This window comes from Electrophorus electricus, chromosome 7 (genome assembly GCF_013358815.1).
Source record: "Electrophorus electricus isolate fEleEle1 chromosome 7, fEleEle1.pri, whole genome shotgun sequence".
Taxonomy (NCBI): domain Eukaryota; kingdom Metazoa; phylum Chordata; class Actinopteri; order Gymnotiformes; family Gymnotidae; genus Electrophorus; species Electrophorus electricus.
In genome coordinates, this window is record NC_049541.1 from 5726351 (window position 1) to 5742326 (window position 15976).

General features: G+C 49.9%; 1 protein-coding gene across 1 annotated transcript in view; it reads left to right on the top strand.

Annotated features, from left to right (window-relative positions):
- Positions 1 to 13830, top strand: part of npc1 (Niemann-Pick disease, type C1) — a 16939-nt gene extending 3109 nt beyond the window's left edge. The window contains exons 2-25 of the mRNA XM_035527827.1: positions 280 to 408; positions 1400 to 1506; positions 2147 to 2310; positions 2546 to 2713; positions 3212 to 3461; positions 3686 to 3771; positions 4243 to 4610; positions 5527 to 5753; positions 5942 to 6042; positions 6148 to 6250; positions 6384 to 6573; positions 6832 to 7014; positions 7631 to 7745; positions 7985 to 8112; positions 8406 to 8540; positions 8723 to 8812; positions 9217 to 9407; positions 9642 to 9757; positions 9867 to 9996; positions 10138 to 10338; positions 10689 to 10920; positions 11073 to 11186; positions 11989 to 12151; positions 12441 to 13830. Of these exons, the coding sequence (XP_035383720.1) occupies positions 280 to 408; positions 1400 to 1506; positions 2147 to 2310; positions 2546 to 2713; positions 3212 to 3461; positions 3686 to 3771; positions 4243 to 4610; positions 5527 to 5753; positions 5942 to 6042; positions 6148 to 6250; positions 6384 to 6573; positions 6832 to 7014; positions 7631 to 7745; positions 7985 to 8112; positions 8406 to 8540; positions 8723 to 8812; positions 9217 to 9407; positions 9642 to 9757; positions 9867 to 9996; positions 10138 to 10338; positions 10689 to 10920; positions 11073 to 11186; positions 11989 to 12151; positions 12441 to 12523 (3774 nt within the window). The 3' untranslated portion in view covers positions 12524 to 13830. The remainder of the gene's footprint in view (positions 1 to 279; positions 409 to 1399; positions 1507 to 2146; positions 2311 to 2545; positions 2714 to 3211; positions 3462 to 3685; positions 3772 to 4242; positions 4611 to 5526; positions 5754 to 5941; positions 6043 to 6147; positions 6251 to 6383; positions 6574 to 6831; positions 7015 to 7630; positions 7746 to 7984; positions 8113 to 8405; positions 8541 to 8722; positions 8813 to 9216; positions 9408 to 9641; positions 9758 to 9866; positions 9997 to 10137; positions 10339 to 10688; positions 10921 to 11072; positions 11187 to 11988; positions 12152 to 12440) is intronic.
- The last annotated feature ends 2146 nt before the right edge of the window (positions 13831 to 15976 follow it).

Genomic DNA, 15976 nt, shown 5'->3' on the forward strand with positions numbered 1-15976 from the left:
CTGATTATGAGTATTTCAAGAATGGTGTACATTTAATGTACATCTGTGGGTCTGCGTGCAGCTAGTGGAGCAGACATGTTTCTCATTAAGAAAATCCCCTTATGAAAATCTTGGATTTTCTAAACGAGACTGTTGTCCGTTGTCATGCAGCAATATTATGTCCACGACCAAGTCCCTGTCAATCATGGGTTTATATGCCAAAGTGAACAGACCAAGCATTTGTATCTTCACAACTCAATGCAGTTTCTCTCCTCTCATGTGCTTTGGTCGTCCTTGCAGGCCTGGGCACAGCATTGTATCTGGTACGGGGAATGTGGCAACTCAACTATCCTCCCGGAGAAGAAGTACAACTGTAACTACACAGGGCCTCCCCAGCCTTTGCCCAAAGAGGGGCAGGACCTCCTAAAGGTAAGCGCCTTCCTCTTGCTTTCCCTTTACCCCTCGGTAGGCGAGGCGGAGGACGCTCGTTCACTGCTGGAGAGATGAGGTGCGATGAATGAGAGAGAAAGAGGTGCCGTTATCCGTTTAGCCAGGAAGTATGGCTGATTACTAAAGCATTCCTGGGAAGGTGTTTTAGATCTTGCTGCCTTATGAGGTATTCATAAGGGCACATTAATTTTCTTCATTGCTATCCCTGTTTACCTGAACGTGAATTTGAAGGTTTACAGATTCCACTGTGCTGTATTTTAAAAAATAAAAATAAAAATAGCCAGCTTTAGAGAACTGTAACTGGTATTGGCCTTGCTTGGTTAACTCCTCCCCTTTCCACTCACCCCACTACACATTGAATTGTAGAGGTGTGGCAAAAACACACCTATGTTTGGCAGTTTCCCAACAGTAACTTAAGTTGCAACAAAATTGATTGTCCCTTTTGATTGCATAATCTCAAAGGAAAGAGAATGCCGCGCTGACCTATTGAGAAGCCTTTTAAGAGCCTAGAGCGTTACGGTGAACCCCTCCACAAAAGGCCTTTCAGTTAGTTACACCACACTGGCTAAAGTTGCACATAGACAGGGATGCAGTAGAAAACAGAGGGCTAGGCTGCTCTAGGCCAGTCCCTGTAGTGAAAATCAGAAACTCTGATTTCCTGTCATTTTTGCTAACGTACTTGCATTACAAAGCCCTCCAAAATGTCACCAGAATTGGCACCAACCTGCTGCTGTACTAAGTGCAGCCTTGATCAGTGCTACACCCATTGAAATGTGTTCAGTAGTGACCACCACCCTGTAACACAGCCTGTGTGCAAGTCAATCTTTGAAGAGTTTTTTTTTTTGTTTGTTTTATTTTACTTTTTGTGAGTTTTAGTCTTTCCATCAACTCTTTTGGGTGGCCCTCCTCTGCCCTCCTGTTTGCACCCTGCTGGTTTTAACGCGCTCTGTTGCACTCTGCCGGTGTGTAGGAGCTCTGCCCGGGTTTGGCCTACGGCAGCCAGAGCGTCTGCTGCGACACGCAGCAACTAAACACGCTGAAGGGCAACATCCAGCTTCCTCTGCAGTACCTGTCCAGGTAGGCCCCGCTCCCGTGCAGGGTTGGCGTGCCACAGTCTTCCGTGGGTTGGAAGACCGACCATATCGCCGTGATGGACGTAAAGACTCCTGATCCCTCGTCAAGCTGGAAGCCCAGCCTTTCATGCATGTCTTGCCTTTCCCTTTTGTAGCCAAGCGTCCATTTTATTCACATAGAATAGGGATGCATGATGTGACTATATGCCAATTTTTCTTAAATTAGCAATGTTCGTATTGGAACACTGACCAGCTGTGTCTTTCATTTCTGTGCTACAGCTATTTTTGCTTGTGCACTCTGCCTGTTCCAACCTGTCAGACATCGGTACGATGTAAAGAATGTATCAGAATATTTGCTTTCCCCATGACTATGATGTGCTTTTCCAGTATTACTTGCATCTAAACTTGTTTACAGCATTTAGCAGACGCTCTTATCCAGAGCAACTTGCAAAGTGCTTTTGTCATTGACCAACTGTACTAGGATGTTCTGAGTGTGTCCAACACACCAGTGAACTAGAATACAGGGATCACTGCAGATATCTAGAACTCCTTGCTGCACTGAATTGCGTTATGACCTTCCAGCAACCTGTTCCTAGTGAAACATCTCGGTCTGCAGCCCAGTACTGTGCCTTTGTGGCCGACAGGTGCCCGGCGTGCTTCTTCAACTTCATGACCCTTTTCTGTGAGCTGACGTGCAGCCCCTACCAGAGCCTGTTCCTCAATGCCACGGAGTTCTCCCCCGACCCCGCCCACAACAGCACCAACGTGGTGAAGCTCTCCTATTATATCAACCAAACCTTCGCTGACGGTGAGGAACCAGCACCCGCAGGTGCTGCACACCTGATCATCAGATGATCGAGGCCTTTTGGTTGCATCCTAATGTTTGCGGCAATCCTGTTCAAACCAAACACTTGCAGGGTGGTGCATCTCTAGGCGGTTGGCCAGTCCTGAACTGTCCCTTTCGGCACAATAGCACGAATTCATTCAGTACCTTTTCCACCTCGCCCAAGGTTGCCGTTAACCCTGCGCGGTTCTTCCCTCAGCAATGTACGAGGCGTGCATGGACGTCCAGGCGCCCTCCAGCAACGTCAAGGCCCTCGGTCTGCTCTGCGGCAGGGACAGCAGCACCTGCACTCCCACCAACTGGATCCAGTACATGTTTAACACCGACAATGGCCAGGTGCCCTTTGCCATCGATCCAGTCTTCTCAGGTACGCCCACGCACGCTTCACGCGCAGATGCTGCTTACTTTGCCTGGTCACCGACATGCAGTCGCTGAAGTGACCTTTGGTGTTTGGTGGCCTTATGGAACATGATAACCTGTGCACGAGTGGAAAGCACTGTGGGGGAGCTGATGTACTTTGCACAATTGCTTTTTTCTCTCCAGTGGTGAACCTTTTTGTAATTTAATGGTGTGTTTTAAAATGAACTTTGAACAGTAGAAACAACCAGAAAAAAACAGTACTCTTGGTTTTGAAGTGAAGTCTGGCTTGTAAACTTGTGCACAGTGTATTACCAAATCAGCATCGCCGGAATAAATTTCAGCTGTGCTTGCAGAAAGCCAACAGCCTCATCCTGCATGTAGACACATGCATCAGTCCTAAAACATCTATATATATATATAGATGTGTGTGTGTTCACATAGTGTTACAAAGAACAAGAACGGTTTGCTGAAAGCCAACTTAACTGCCCTGTCTGTGCCTGACCAGGTGCCCCCGTGTCCTGGATGACCCCGATGAGCAACGAAACGTTCGGCTGCACGGAGTCCCTGGACGACGGCTCGGGCCCCTGCTCGTGCCAAGACTGCAGTCAAGCCTGCGGCCCTGCGCCCGCCCCTCCCCCTCTCCCCCCTCCCTGGACCCTCCTGGGGCTGGACGCCATGAACGTCATCATGGCCTTCTCCTACGCGGGCTTCCTTGTCGTCTTCGTCGGCGCGCTGCTCGGAGCGTGGTGCTACAGGTAAGCGTGATCGTGGCCGTGCCGGAGCGCGCGAGTGGCGGCGCTCTCGCAGGTGAAGGTTGACTGGAGCTGTGTGCGAACCTGCTCTCAGCATCCTGTTGAGGCACCCAGATGCAAATCTCGTGTGAGCCGTTTGCCTTACGTTGTGTGTGGCTTGCTGTTTGAGTTGAGTCTAGCTGAGAGTTTTTCCCTTCACCTACGTTTGCTGTTTTTCCTCGTTTCAGAAAGAGGACCATCACCTCTGAGTACGGACCCATTCAGGACAGCAACCAACCCCTCTCACTGAACAATGAGTCCATCAAGTCGTCCGGTGAGCCTCTTCTCTGCCTACGGATGAATAATTCATACACCGCATGGTGCAGCATACAGAACCAAACGGTTGCTCTGAACATTTCAGTTCTCCAAAGCACTCTGTTCCTTTCATGTACGCGGCCTTGTTTTGACCGTATTCTGATTTCTTTAGCTGCTCAAGCATGTAGTTTATAGTCCTGGCAGCTCGACACACTCCTGCAACCATATTTGGTTGTAAACGCAGTTATGATACTAAAGTATGATGACTGCAAGCGGGAGAGATCACAAGTTTAACAGAAAGGTAATTTGTGTAAGTAGATGGTAGTTAAAGTAATCACGCGTCCCAGCTGTGGTACCCTATTGTAACTGGTGTGGCAGGACGTCATGAGCGTCGTTATCTTCGTATGAATTGTGCTTGCCAAAAAGTCACAAACTAAAGGTTTCTTTAAACTTATTTGATGTAATCCATTTATTGACTCCTTTACTTTAGATCAGGTGAGCTGCAGCGATCTGCTGGGCGAGCGCTTCGAGAGTGCCCTGCGGGAGCTCTTCAGCCGCTGGGGTTCGTTCTGCGCACGGCGCCCCCTGCTGGTGATCCTGGTCAGCGTGGTGCTGGTCACGGCCTGCTCCACGGGCCTCGCCTACATGCGTGTCACCACGGACCCTGTGGACCTGTGGTCGGCCCCCGGCAGCCGCGCCAGGCAGGAGAAGGACTACTTTGACCAGCACTTCGGCCCGTTCTTCCGCACGGAGCAGCTCATCATCACCACGCCGTGGACCAACTGGACGTCCTTCGAGCCCACGTCTGGGCCGCCCATCCCCTTCTCACCGATCCTCACCCTGGACCTGCTCTTCCAGGTGGGAGAAGCTGGGTCATCTAGCCGGTTCTAGGTACACCCACTCACTCGACTGGTCACCTAGCTGTTCCTAGAGGCCACCGGAACTCTTGCGCTAATTCCATTTTTCTCAGAGATCTGCTGACTCATCGTAACTTGTCTTGTTCATTAACATGTATCAATGAATTGCCCAAAAGTTCTGAGCTCTGGTACATGAGTGCAATACTGGTGCCTAGAGTGATGGCTTACAGCTTGGAGCGCACTATAAAATCACGGTGGCCAGTTGGGTGCAGCTATATAGTGGGAGCTGATGATCAGTCGGTATGAAGGAGCATGTTTTAGGACACGGTATGCACGCACACCCCCCCAGGTGTGTGCAGTTAAACAAACGACTCTGAAGACAGCACTGTTCCTGTGAATACAAACTGCGAAGAGGCTAGAGGATGCCTGAGAAACTGTGCACAGAAACGGATGGGCTACAGTCTGTGTACCTATAACGTTCTCCTAGAAAATGAGTGCAGGTCCGTTTCCTGTAAACTCTGTACATGTGACTGAATCGTGTCTGCTGTAAATGGTGGAATTTTGCTGATTTTTTTTTTTTTTTTTTTTTTTTTTTTTTTTCCAAATGCTAAGATTTGCTAAAAGCAGCAGTAAACAGTGAAGCAAAGTGAACTTGTAGCAAACAGAACCTCTCATGTACTTTGTTGCTTTGGAAGTCATGGTCAGGCATTTGCGTTCTTTGTGTGTGACGAGCATCATACAGCTTGGAGATTAAAGCAGCCATTGTAGATGTAACCCTTAGCAGAAGTACTGCTCATTTTGTTTAAGAACCGAGACCTGGTGTTGCAGAAGTGATGCCTATGATCAGTTATCAACATCTGCATCCTGGCAATGTGGAAGGAAATTGCATCTCAAGATCTGGCTTTTCTTCTACCAAGGTCCTGGATCTCCAGACGGCCATTGAGGACCTTGAGGCTGATTATAACGGGGAGAAGGTGACCCTCGAGGACATCTGCATGTCTCCCCTGGCACCCTACAACAACAACTGCACCATCCTGAGTGTACTGAATTACTTCCAGAACAGCCGTGAAGTGCTGAACCACACCTTCGGAGACGAGTTCTATACCTACTTCGACTACCACACTCACTTCCTCTACTGCGTGAGGTAGTCGGCCCATTCCATCTTAATGTCCCTAATGCATGTGATGAAGTTGAGTAAATTCCACCCCTTCACGTGTGGGGTGATTTTGGTGGTGGTGGTGTTTGGGGGGGGGCACCCACCCTGTCTGTGTCGCACTTCTTTTCTTGTTCTTCAGCTCCCTCCGTCAACTGATTGTTTTCGTCCTTTCCCAGTTCGCCAGTAGCTCTCGACGACACGGGACATTTCCACGACCCCTGTATGGGTACCTTTGGAGGCCCCGTTTTCCCCTGGCTGGTCCTCGGAGGCTATGAAGGTCTGGGCTGTGTAGGGTTTTTTTTTTTAAGATGCATATTTACACGTGAAATTACCTTATGTCAGGATATTTATTAAATAAACTATTGCTAACCATTGTTTTTAGGCACAGCCTACAGCAACGCCACTGCGCTGGTGATCACTTTTCCTGTCAACAACTACCTCAAGGACACAGACAAGCTGGGCAAAGCTCGTGCTTGGGAGAAGGAGTGAGTAAAAATGATGGCACAATCCGCATGTGTCGTCCACATGTGCATTGATCCTTTATTGAAACCAATCAATAGCCCAGCTCTCAAAAAGCCACTTTAACTCCTTTTCAAACCCACCCACCCCCCCTTTCAGGTTTGTCGAATTCCTAAAGAACTACAGCAACCCCAACATCACCGTGGCCTTCAACTCGGAGCGCAGCATCGAGGACGAGATCGACCGCGAAAGCAACAGCGACATCAGCACCATCGTGGTCAGCTACGCCATCATGTTCATCTATGTCTCTGTGGCGCTGGGCCGCATCTACAGCTTTCCAAGAATCCTGGTGAGCCCGTAGAGTCCTCCGGAGTTCTCCCTCTGGGAGGTGGAGCATGGATTACCAAGCGCCACCTCCCTTTTGTGCTAGAGCTTTGCTGAGCTGTGTTATTGCAGTGCCAAAATTGTGAAAAGGAGGTTTTTCTGTCCCTGAACACCCCCTCGAGAGGGATCTCCTTTACAGTGGGACAGTCAGGAATATGTTGAAACCTCCCTTGGCTATGTTGGGGACACAGGAAGATGAAGGTATTCTCGTGTGGTCTTCCAGGTGGACTCCAAGATCTCTCTGGGGATTGCGGGCATCCTGATCGTGCTGAGCTCCGTGGCTTGCTCTCTGGGCATCTTCAGCTACGCTGGCATCCCCCTCACCCTCATCGTCATCGAGGTCATCCCCTTCCTGGTGCTGGCTGTGGGGGTGGATAATATCTTCATCATCGTGCAGACCTTTCAGGTTGGCGTCCTCAAAACCTTCAGGGGCCCGGCCTAGGCAGCGGAACCAGTTCTGCTCTCAGGGTTCCGAGAGCCCAGCGTTTGCGATAAGTGCTTGCTCATATTTGAGGTCAAAGTCCACTTTCAGTCTGCGTTGATCTTTGTTGTATTTATTGTTGTTTTTGAAGTGCAACCTTGTGACGCATCACTGCAGTTTTGCTTCTGTTTTTTTTTTTGGGCTCACGTGGGCAAAGTTTCCGAGTCTGTGTTGACTTTGGTTAGGAAAGGGAAATCTAACTTCCTAGAGTTCTTCGAAAGTTCGCCCGCTCTTTGACTGTAATGGACGAGTCCCGAAGCTACGTCCAACCTTTTTCAGGACAGCAAAATTCTGAACAAGTGCCTAATTATCCATGACTTCAGCGTGCTGGCTTTTTAAAGCTGTAATGATCAAGTGACAACCGTGACCGTACCCCTTGCTGTTTCCATCAGTTTTTTGAAGCTGGCACTTTGAGTGAGGTTTTTTTTTTTTTTTTTTTTTACTATACAGTTGAGATTCCATTGCGGCCCTAGTGACTTCACCCATGGGGGGAAATTGACCAGACGCTAAACGAAAGTTTTGTTCCTCTTTCTGCGCACAGAGAGATGAGCGCATGCAGCACGAGGAGCTGCACCAGCAGATCGGCCGTATCCTTGGAGACGTGGCTCCCGGCATGTTCCTGTCCTCCCTCTCCGAGACGGTGGCCTTCTTCCTAGGTGAAATCCGCGGATGAGCCCCCGTCGCGTGCGTCCAAGCCCGTGTGGCTATGCCGTGCGATCCGTAAAATGGGAGTTTGCAACCAGGATCACTGGATGATGAACAGTTGCATCCCTTTTTGTTTGCAAAAACTTTGCAACCGCATTAGGCATCCTGGGTGTGCAGCCTTTCAGGACCTTGCGGGTCCCGGTTTAGCTTCTGACTCTCCTCCTCTGTCCCCGTCCACCTGTCCCTGCAGGAGCTATGTCCAACATGCCGGCGGTAAGGACGTTCTCTCTCTTTGCTGGCCTGGCTGTCCTCATCGACTTCCTGCTGCAAATCAGCTGTTTTGTCTCCCTGCTGGGTCTGGACGTCCAAAGACAGGAAGTGAGGACATGACGGCACAACGCAGAAAAGAAGAAATACAAACACCTTTATCGTATTTAAAGTCTCTCTATCTTGCAAGTTTGTCAAGTTATTCTTTTTTTCTTTTTTTTCCCTTCTCCCATTGCTGTGTATAATTTAAGCATTTTTCTGAGGTAAAGTTGGATCAGTTTTATCCATGCAGCCTGGTTTGGTTAATGCAGGAAAAAAACCTGAACCTACCCAAATAGAGCAGTCAGAATTACACTAATGAGCAGGGGAGTGCTAACCTGGAATGACTCACCCCTGTCTTTCAGAGGAATCGCCTGGACATTTTGTGCTGCGTCAAACTGTCTGATGCATCCGAAGAGAAGACCGATGGTGTCCTCTTCTACTTCTTTAAGAAAATGTACGCTCCCTTTGTCCTGAAGGATTGGGTGCGCCCCCTTGTGGTAGGTCACATCTGGTGTAGCTAGACACTCCGCTACAAGGACGACAGTATAAATCGCACTTTACCTTGTACGTCTTGTGGTGGTTGAAGCTCTGCGTTCCTCTTGGCTGTTTTATTATGATAACCTGATGAAAGGGAATCAACGACAGGGCTTCAGTGTAAACTTTGGCTTTTCTTTCCGAGGTTGCCGTGTTCGTGGGCATGCTCTCCTTCAGCGTGGCGGTCGTCGATAAAGTGGACGTCGGCCTCGACCAGCAGCTCTCCATGCCTGACGTAAGCCTTGAGGTTCTCATGTTGAAATATTCCGCCACGTAAAAGGTTGACGGACATGGGCAGTGGGAGCTCAATTCTTAAGGTACTCGACTAGTAATCAAAGTTGCCAGTTCAAGCCCCACCATTGCTGAGTTGCCACTGTTGGGCCCCTGAGCAAGGCCCTTAACCCTCAAATTGTACTCGGTGATTAAGTCTTTGGATGAAGTGCCAGGTAAATGCTGTCATGCAGAAGGCTGCCATATGCAAATGAGCAATGTGTTATGCTAAAATAATTTTCTGTGCGCACTATGACTGGTCAGTATCCTGACCAATCCCAGCTGTTCCTGCTAAATGTTTGAAACATGGTGGTCACATTGACACCCCCCCCCCCCCCCCCCCCCTTCACACTGCTGCCTGTTGGCCAGGACTCGTACGTGCTGGACTACTTCGGGAACCTGAGCGCATACCTGCACACGGGGCCTCCTGTTTACTTTGTGGTGGAAGACGGCTACGACTACCGCACCAGCGACGGACAGAACCGCGTGTGCGGCGGCGTGGGCTGCAACAACGACTCTCTCGTCCAGCAGATCTACACCGCGTCCCTCATGAGTGATTAGTGAGTGCCTGCCCCCCCCCCCCACCCCACTAGATAATGTTTAGCTCACCAGGAGAGCTGTGAACAGCAGGCACCTGCTGTGAGCGCGCGTGGTTGACGGGGGCCAGGCATCTTCCGTATGCTGGCTCCTGCAGAGACCGGATGCTGCCCTGAAACTTTTAGCAAAGGTTTTGTTTTTATTTTATGTAAAGTACTTTATGTGAAGTTTTGTAAAACTGTGCGTGTCGTTGGCAGTTCCAAGATCAGCACGACTCCCTCCTCCTGGCTGGACGATTACTTTGACTGGGTGAAGCCCCAGTCATCCTGCTGCCGGTACTACAATGCCACCGGGACCTTCTGCAACGCCTCGGGTAAACTGTTCACCGCTGAGTCAATGAGCCGCTCGCTGGGCTTCCGTACGGTTTCGCTGCATTTGAAGTCTCGACAGAGCCGCCTCAGTGTCTGGTGCTTGCGTTGCAGTGGTGGACGACTCCTGCGTGCACTGCAGGCCCATGACGCCCGACGGCAAGCGGAGACCCAATGGCACTGACTTCACTCGCTTCCTCCCCATGTTCCTCTCTGACAACCCCAACATCAAGTGCGGGAAAGGGTGAGTCGGAGTCCGCCGTGAGCCTCGCCCAACCTCTTGTGCCTTTACCGCAACCTCTTGTGAAGGCCAGTACCGTAACGGGTGCGGCGTGCAGACGCACTAACGGCTGGCCGCTGCGATTTCCTTCCCCCCCCCCCCCAGGGGCCACGCCGCCTACAGCGCGGCCGTGCAGCTGAAGGACAACGGCACCGCCGTGGGTGCAACCCACTTCATGAGCTACCACACCATCCTGAACACATCGGCGGACAGCATCAGCGCTATGAAGATGGCCCGCCAGCTGGCCCACAACATCTCTCTCTCCATGGGGCTGGCGAACCGCACATACCACGTCTTCCCTTACAGGTACATCCACGCGCAAGGGACTCCTTCCTGCCAAGTCGCTTCTGCCGTAAAACCTGTGGAGGTGTAACCCATGCTCAGTGTCCTTTGGCGTGGGCTAAAGATCTGAACGCCGGCACGCGTCTGAGGAAGCCTTTAGCGAAACTACAGTGTCTTTTTTGCCATTTAAATGGTCTTCCTTTGCGATTTTGTTTCTCAAGTACAAAACAAAAAAATCCTCTCTATGTATAGTAACAAGGGAAATGTAATACATTGACATTATTGCTTGCATAAGAGAGCACACATTTTGTATAAATGCCATTTATCTGTATCTCAAGTCTTCGCTTGTACAAGTGTACTTCCTCCATCCGTAGCGTGTTCTACGTCTTCTACGAGCAATACCTCACCATTGCCCACGACACTGCGCTGAACCTGGGTGTGTCCCTGGCGGCCATCTTCGTGGTCAGCACCGTGCTGCTGGGCTTTGAGCTGTGGTCGGCCGCGCTGGTCTCGCTCACTATCGCCATGATCCTCGTCAACATGTTCGGCGTCATGTGGCTGTGGAGCATCAGCCTCAATGCCGTCTCGCTCGTTAACCTCGTCATGGTGAGTGGAAACGATGGGTGGTGTTGGGCGAACCTGGTCGTGTGACCGTCCCTCAGTGAGCGATTATGCGTGAATCGTACATCAGTCGGTTTGCCTTTTGCTCGGCATTCAACGCGGGCATTTGAATTCTGTGTGCATCCGTGTGCCCTCAGAGCTGTGGTATATCGGTGGAGTTCTGCAGTCACATCGTGAGGGGCTTCTCTGTCAGTACCAAGGCCACGCGGGTGGAGCGGGCTCAGGAGGCCCTGTCCCACATGGGCAGCTCTGTAAGTTGCACAACCACACGACACCAGCACTCTACACAGAAACACTCTACACCTGCCTGCCACGTTGGAAGAAAGAAACCTGGCTTCTCAGACACTGGGCCAATTTATAAATATATAAATAAATAAATAAAACAAACTTCCCGCCAGATTTAACATTACAGCAAATAGTGCTGCGCAACCATTCCAATGGTAAACGCTCCCATTTAAAATGCTGATTATGGATCTAATGATCTTATCTCTAACAATGTTTGGTTGCACATGCAAGTCATCAGTCAAGGTCACACCCACCATTTTAGCTGACTGATGAACCCGAGTCACATTTCTTGTCTGTTTGCAGTGAGCAATATGGCAAACTTTGCAACTGCAGTGGTAGTGCACAAAGAGGAAGGCTGCAGAATGCCCCAAATGCAAACTTAGATGTTGCAGGGGATGAAGTTATAAACAGGCAGACTGCAGCGAGGTACGATCTTGCTGCTCTGCCGTACTGAAATCAACTCCATGCAACCATCTTGCATCATGCAGTTCCCATCTTAAGTCGAATGCATTACATTATGTAACTGGCAGTTTTCAGCATACCACTGGTCTCATAACTGGGGTTAATAAGTCATCCATCTGTTTGGCTCTTGAATATGTATGGCATCATTTACATGTTGATCTTGGTTGGCTTTCGCCTTGGGCAACGGTAACTTGACAACTTTACGATGAAATACCGTGTGGCATAGCAAGGTTATGATCAAGTTTTATGACCTCTGCGTGTTCAACTTGCTGCTTTCTGAGATGTCCCCTCATTCCCCCCCCCCAGGTGTTCAGCGGCATCACTTTGACCAAGTTCGGCGGGATCCTGATCCTGGCGCTCTCCAAGTCCCAGATCTTCCAGGTCTTCTACTTCCGCATGTACCTGGCCATCGTGCTGCTCGGGGCGCTCCACGGCCTCGTCTTCCTGCCCGTACTGCTCAGTTACGCAGGTACAGCCCCGGAGCTTGCCGCGGACCAGTCAGAAGCCCTCGTCTCGCGGTGTCTTTGAACATGCGGGCCAGAAACGTGTGGTGCAGGGAATGTTCCTCCCAGCTTGGTTCATAGAGAATAAAATCCAATATCAACAAAATTCAGCTATAAATAATAGTGGTCAAAAAAGAAATGGGTTGAGATGTATTGCTCTGTTTTGGGGGTGGGGTGCTCTTCAGGTCCCTTTGCCTGAAGTACGTGGACAAGTAAAAGGTTTTTCCCTTCTCCCCCCCCCAAAATCTCCCATAGGACCGTCGGTAAATCAAGCTAAGGTGAAGGCCGCGCAGAGGAGGCTCGTGGGAACAGAACGCGAGCACCTGCTCAACCAATAACTGGACTGGGAAGGCCCAAACTCCCATCTGCAAAGGGCCGCCGGTCTCTCAACCACCGCCTTCCGCACGCACACTAACGCACGCACACACCTTGACTGAAACCCTAACTCGGGACACTCGCTTTTAGGGGCACTAAAAAAGGCAAACCAAGTCTTGGCTGGCGTGATTGTGGGAATTCCTCACTGGGTCCCTCGGAAAACATACCTAGCTAAATTTTGCAGGAACGGCGCACAGACGAGGCTTTCGAAAAATGAAGAACAAGGAGTATAACTGAGAGAACCTAGAATGCAAAACACAATAAGCTTAAACAATTTTCTATACTGCACCATTATGGAAATGGTACATCCACCACTCTGGAAATGGTGGACGTTTTTGTACTTGAATAACAAGAGGCATCTAAAATGACTTAGCTATTTATTTGTGAGCGGTTGTGTTTTTACAGTCTAACTACTGAAGGGTGGGGACGTATATCATAATCTGTCCAAGCAGTGACTAACGAAGTCAGTGACGTGACGTACTAAGCTGCTGTTATACTGAAGTAATGGGTTACATTTCCATGAAGCCTCATTTTGACACGTTTAGATGATAACTGCACAAAACGATCTTCTGAAGTGAACTCTAATCACAGGGTATTAACTTGTCAGGGGCTTGTGTGTGATTTCACAGGTATTCCTGGATCTTCTCCTCTGCAAGAAAAAAAAAAAAAAGAGATTTAGCATCAAGAAATCAGCAATGAAATGCCAAGCATTGAAGAGTTGTCTGGGGAGGGGGGAGGGATCTTGAACCAAGTGCTCAGCTCACCACGAGTGGGGCTGATATCGTCGTGCAGGTTTGCATTGAGAGTAGATTGAAACCCATCACCTGGACAGTACACCGTAGCGGGAGCCGGGATAGTGGTCACCTAAATGAAGTTAAGGGGAGAGGTCATAACCCGGGCTGCATGACGCTAGCACGGGTCAAGCAAGACCACTTAAGCTCGCTCCAGCATGACAAATTAGGTTGCGTCAGCGTGTTTCCCTCAGACTAAAAGATCTTGTGGTTGTGTCTGCATGCCTTAATTGATTGGGTTGGGGGAGGAATACCTCAGAGTGCATTGTTGGTTTCTGATTTATACACCAAGTAGTGCTCTTCCCATAACGGGATCTGAGCTTTAAGGAATGCTAGAGGGTTACTGGTGGTGTGGTTTGGTTTTGTTTGTTTTCCCATTTTAATCTAATGGTCCTTTACTGCAATGTCTGCATTCCACAGTGGATAACTCTAATATTTGTAGGAGTTTTTGTTTGAATAAAAGTGCTTCAGATTTGTAATTCTTGGCTCCACCGACTTTCACTGCTGCCCGTCTTCCCGACGTTCAATGTAACCTGGAACTTTAGGTTAGTTTTGTGTAGTTGAACGGCTTTAACCAGTGCATATTAACGATATGAATGCTTTCAGAGACACTTTTAACCACTGTTAAAAAGGAACCCTGTATCGTCCTAGCCGTACATCTAGCCACGTCTCCGGGGGGGACAAACGCCACATCTAGTTCATGCTGCATTTTAACATTGAGCTCTAGGTAATGGAACGTATTGCACTAGGCAAAAAACCCAAAAACTGCTGCGGCAGTAATCCTTATCTGATTCTCCCACAGGATGGCGCTAGATAGCCTTGTATGTCTGCACCGTTGCAATGAGACGTGCGCCGATTCAGTTTCCTGCGCTCCCGCATTGACCTCATTTTGCGCGAAGCTCAGAAGTTCATTCTTGAATTTTGACTCGGTTGAGTAACGCCCCCCCCCCCCTCCACTGGTGGTCTGTGAGGAGCAGTGACTGACCAGAGCTGACTGGTTTTTCCGAGCTGTCATACAAGCTGCCAATTCATCTTTTATTGATGCGTTTCTCCTCATCCTCCCCCTCGTGGTGGAGACGGGATGAAATATTGATTTTTCCACTGCTCCGTGCTTTGGGGCAATCTGAGAAGATCCACTTCCCATTTTTATGTAAGCGTTTAACCTACTGACCCCTGCCTCTCTGCCCCACGTCCCCTCCTTGACTCCTCCTACGCCGGCCGAGGACGAGACCAAGCTTCGGTTGACTCGCCCGAATCCAAGCCCCTGATCGTGATGACCACTGTGTGCCGTGTGGGCGTATCCCGGAGCGGAGCTCGCAGTGTGAGTTGCAGGATGCCAGGTACAGCGCCGAGAAGGAGAGGGGGAGGATACGACTCGCCTCTCCCTCCCAACATCTCACCTCATCTGGTTCTCGCTTCAAGCATTCTTTAATCTTCTCCCGCCCTTCTTTTAAATTTGGAGATCTGAAAAGAACACCGGGGCTGTTTCTCATAGCTTCTGTTTTCATGAATCCCAGCTGCGCTATATGATCGGTGAACTTGTAGCGGTCAGTCTTTGGTGCACTGATGGGCGTAGGTATATTTTTCTCTATACTGACAACCTGGAGGGTGTCAAATCTTCCCCTCCGGCCCCCTTCTTATTATATTAATATTCTCTGCACACAGCGGGGGTGTAAGATTGCTGTGCGTTGCCTAACTACAACCTGTTACTCTCCCGGTCTAAGCAGCTGCTTTTTAAGGGTGCTTTCCTGCCTTGGGTTTGTCGAATGGCGTCTGAGGTGCAGAACAGTAATCCAGCAAAACCCTAATCGTGGTGGTGATCGGATTATTATGCCGCACAAACGGGTGGCTAAACTTTTCAGACGTTTTACTGCACCCATGTCAACTTGCATGTGGTAGTGGGGCCTGTAGATTTTGCAGCTTTTTTTTTGTCTCTATTGGTTCTTACAGCACCATTAATAAGTAAGGCGCCACGAGTTCTGCGTGCTTTTTTGCGTAACCAGGACGTTATTCTAAGCCGTCAGTTGGACAGAGCCCGGGGTTGGGGAGAGAGAGAGAGAGAGAAGCATTAGGTAGCCGTCTCGAGTGCGGGAGCGCCGGGATCAGATTCGGCCGCACGCTGTCTTCGCTCGCGAACGGCCCCGCACGGGTTTGGAGGAGAGACCCGAGTCAAAGAGGCCGGGGTGCGGAACGGAGACCAGCCGTCGTCGCGTACACAATTCCAGCCCGTTCCTAAGGAAGCAGAGGCGCTCTGCTGCGGGCCCTGAGCATGCACACACATTTGTTCAAAACTGGGGTCCTCTCTGAAGCACGAGAAAGCGTATTAATGAGACCATTTCATCCGTAGCTGGCGAGAGAATTAGACGCGCAGTGGGGTTAAGCCCGGTAAAGCCACAGACGCACTGCAGCCACGGGCAGGCGTGTGGGATTGTTTTTGCAGGACTCGGGACTGGTATGATACTGAGCCTTGTTTGCGTTGGAATCGTGTCAGCATTCTCTCTCTGCTCTCAACCGCTCTCTAGATTGCATCAGAGCCAAGAGCACAACGTGCTCACTTCGCCTGTGCAATGCTTTGTCTCTCGCAAGCCGTGCTGTTCTGGGATCTTGTTTATGGTGTAACGTTCG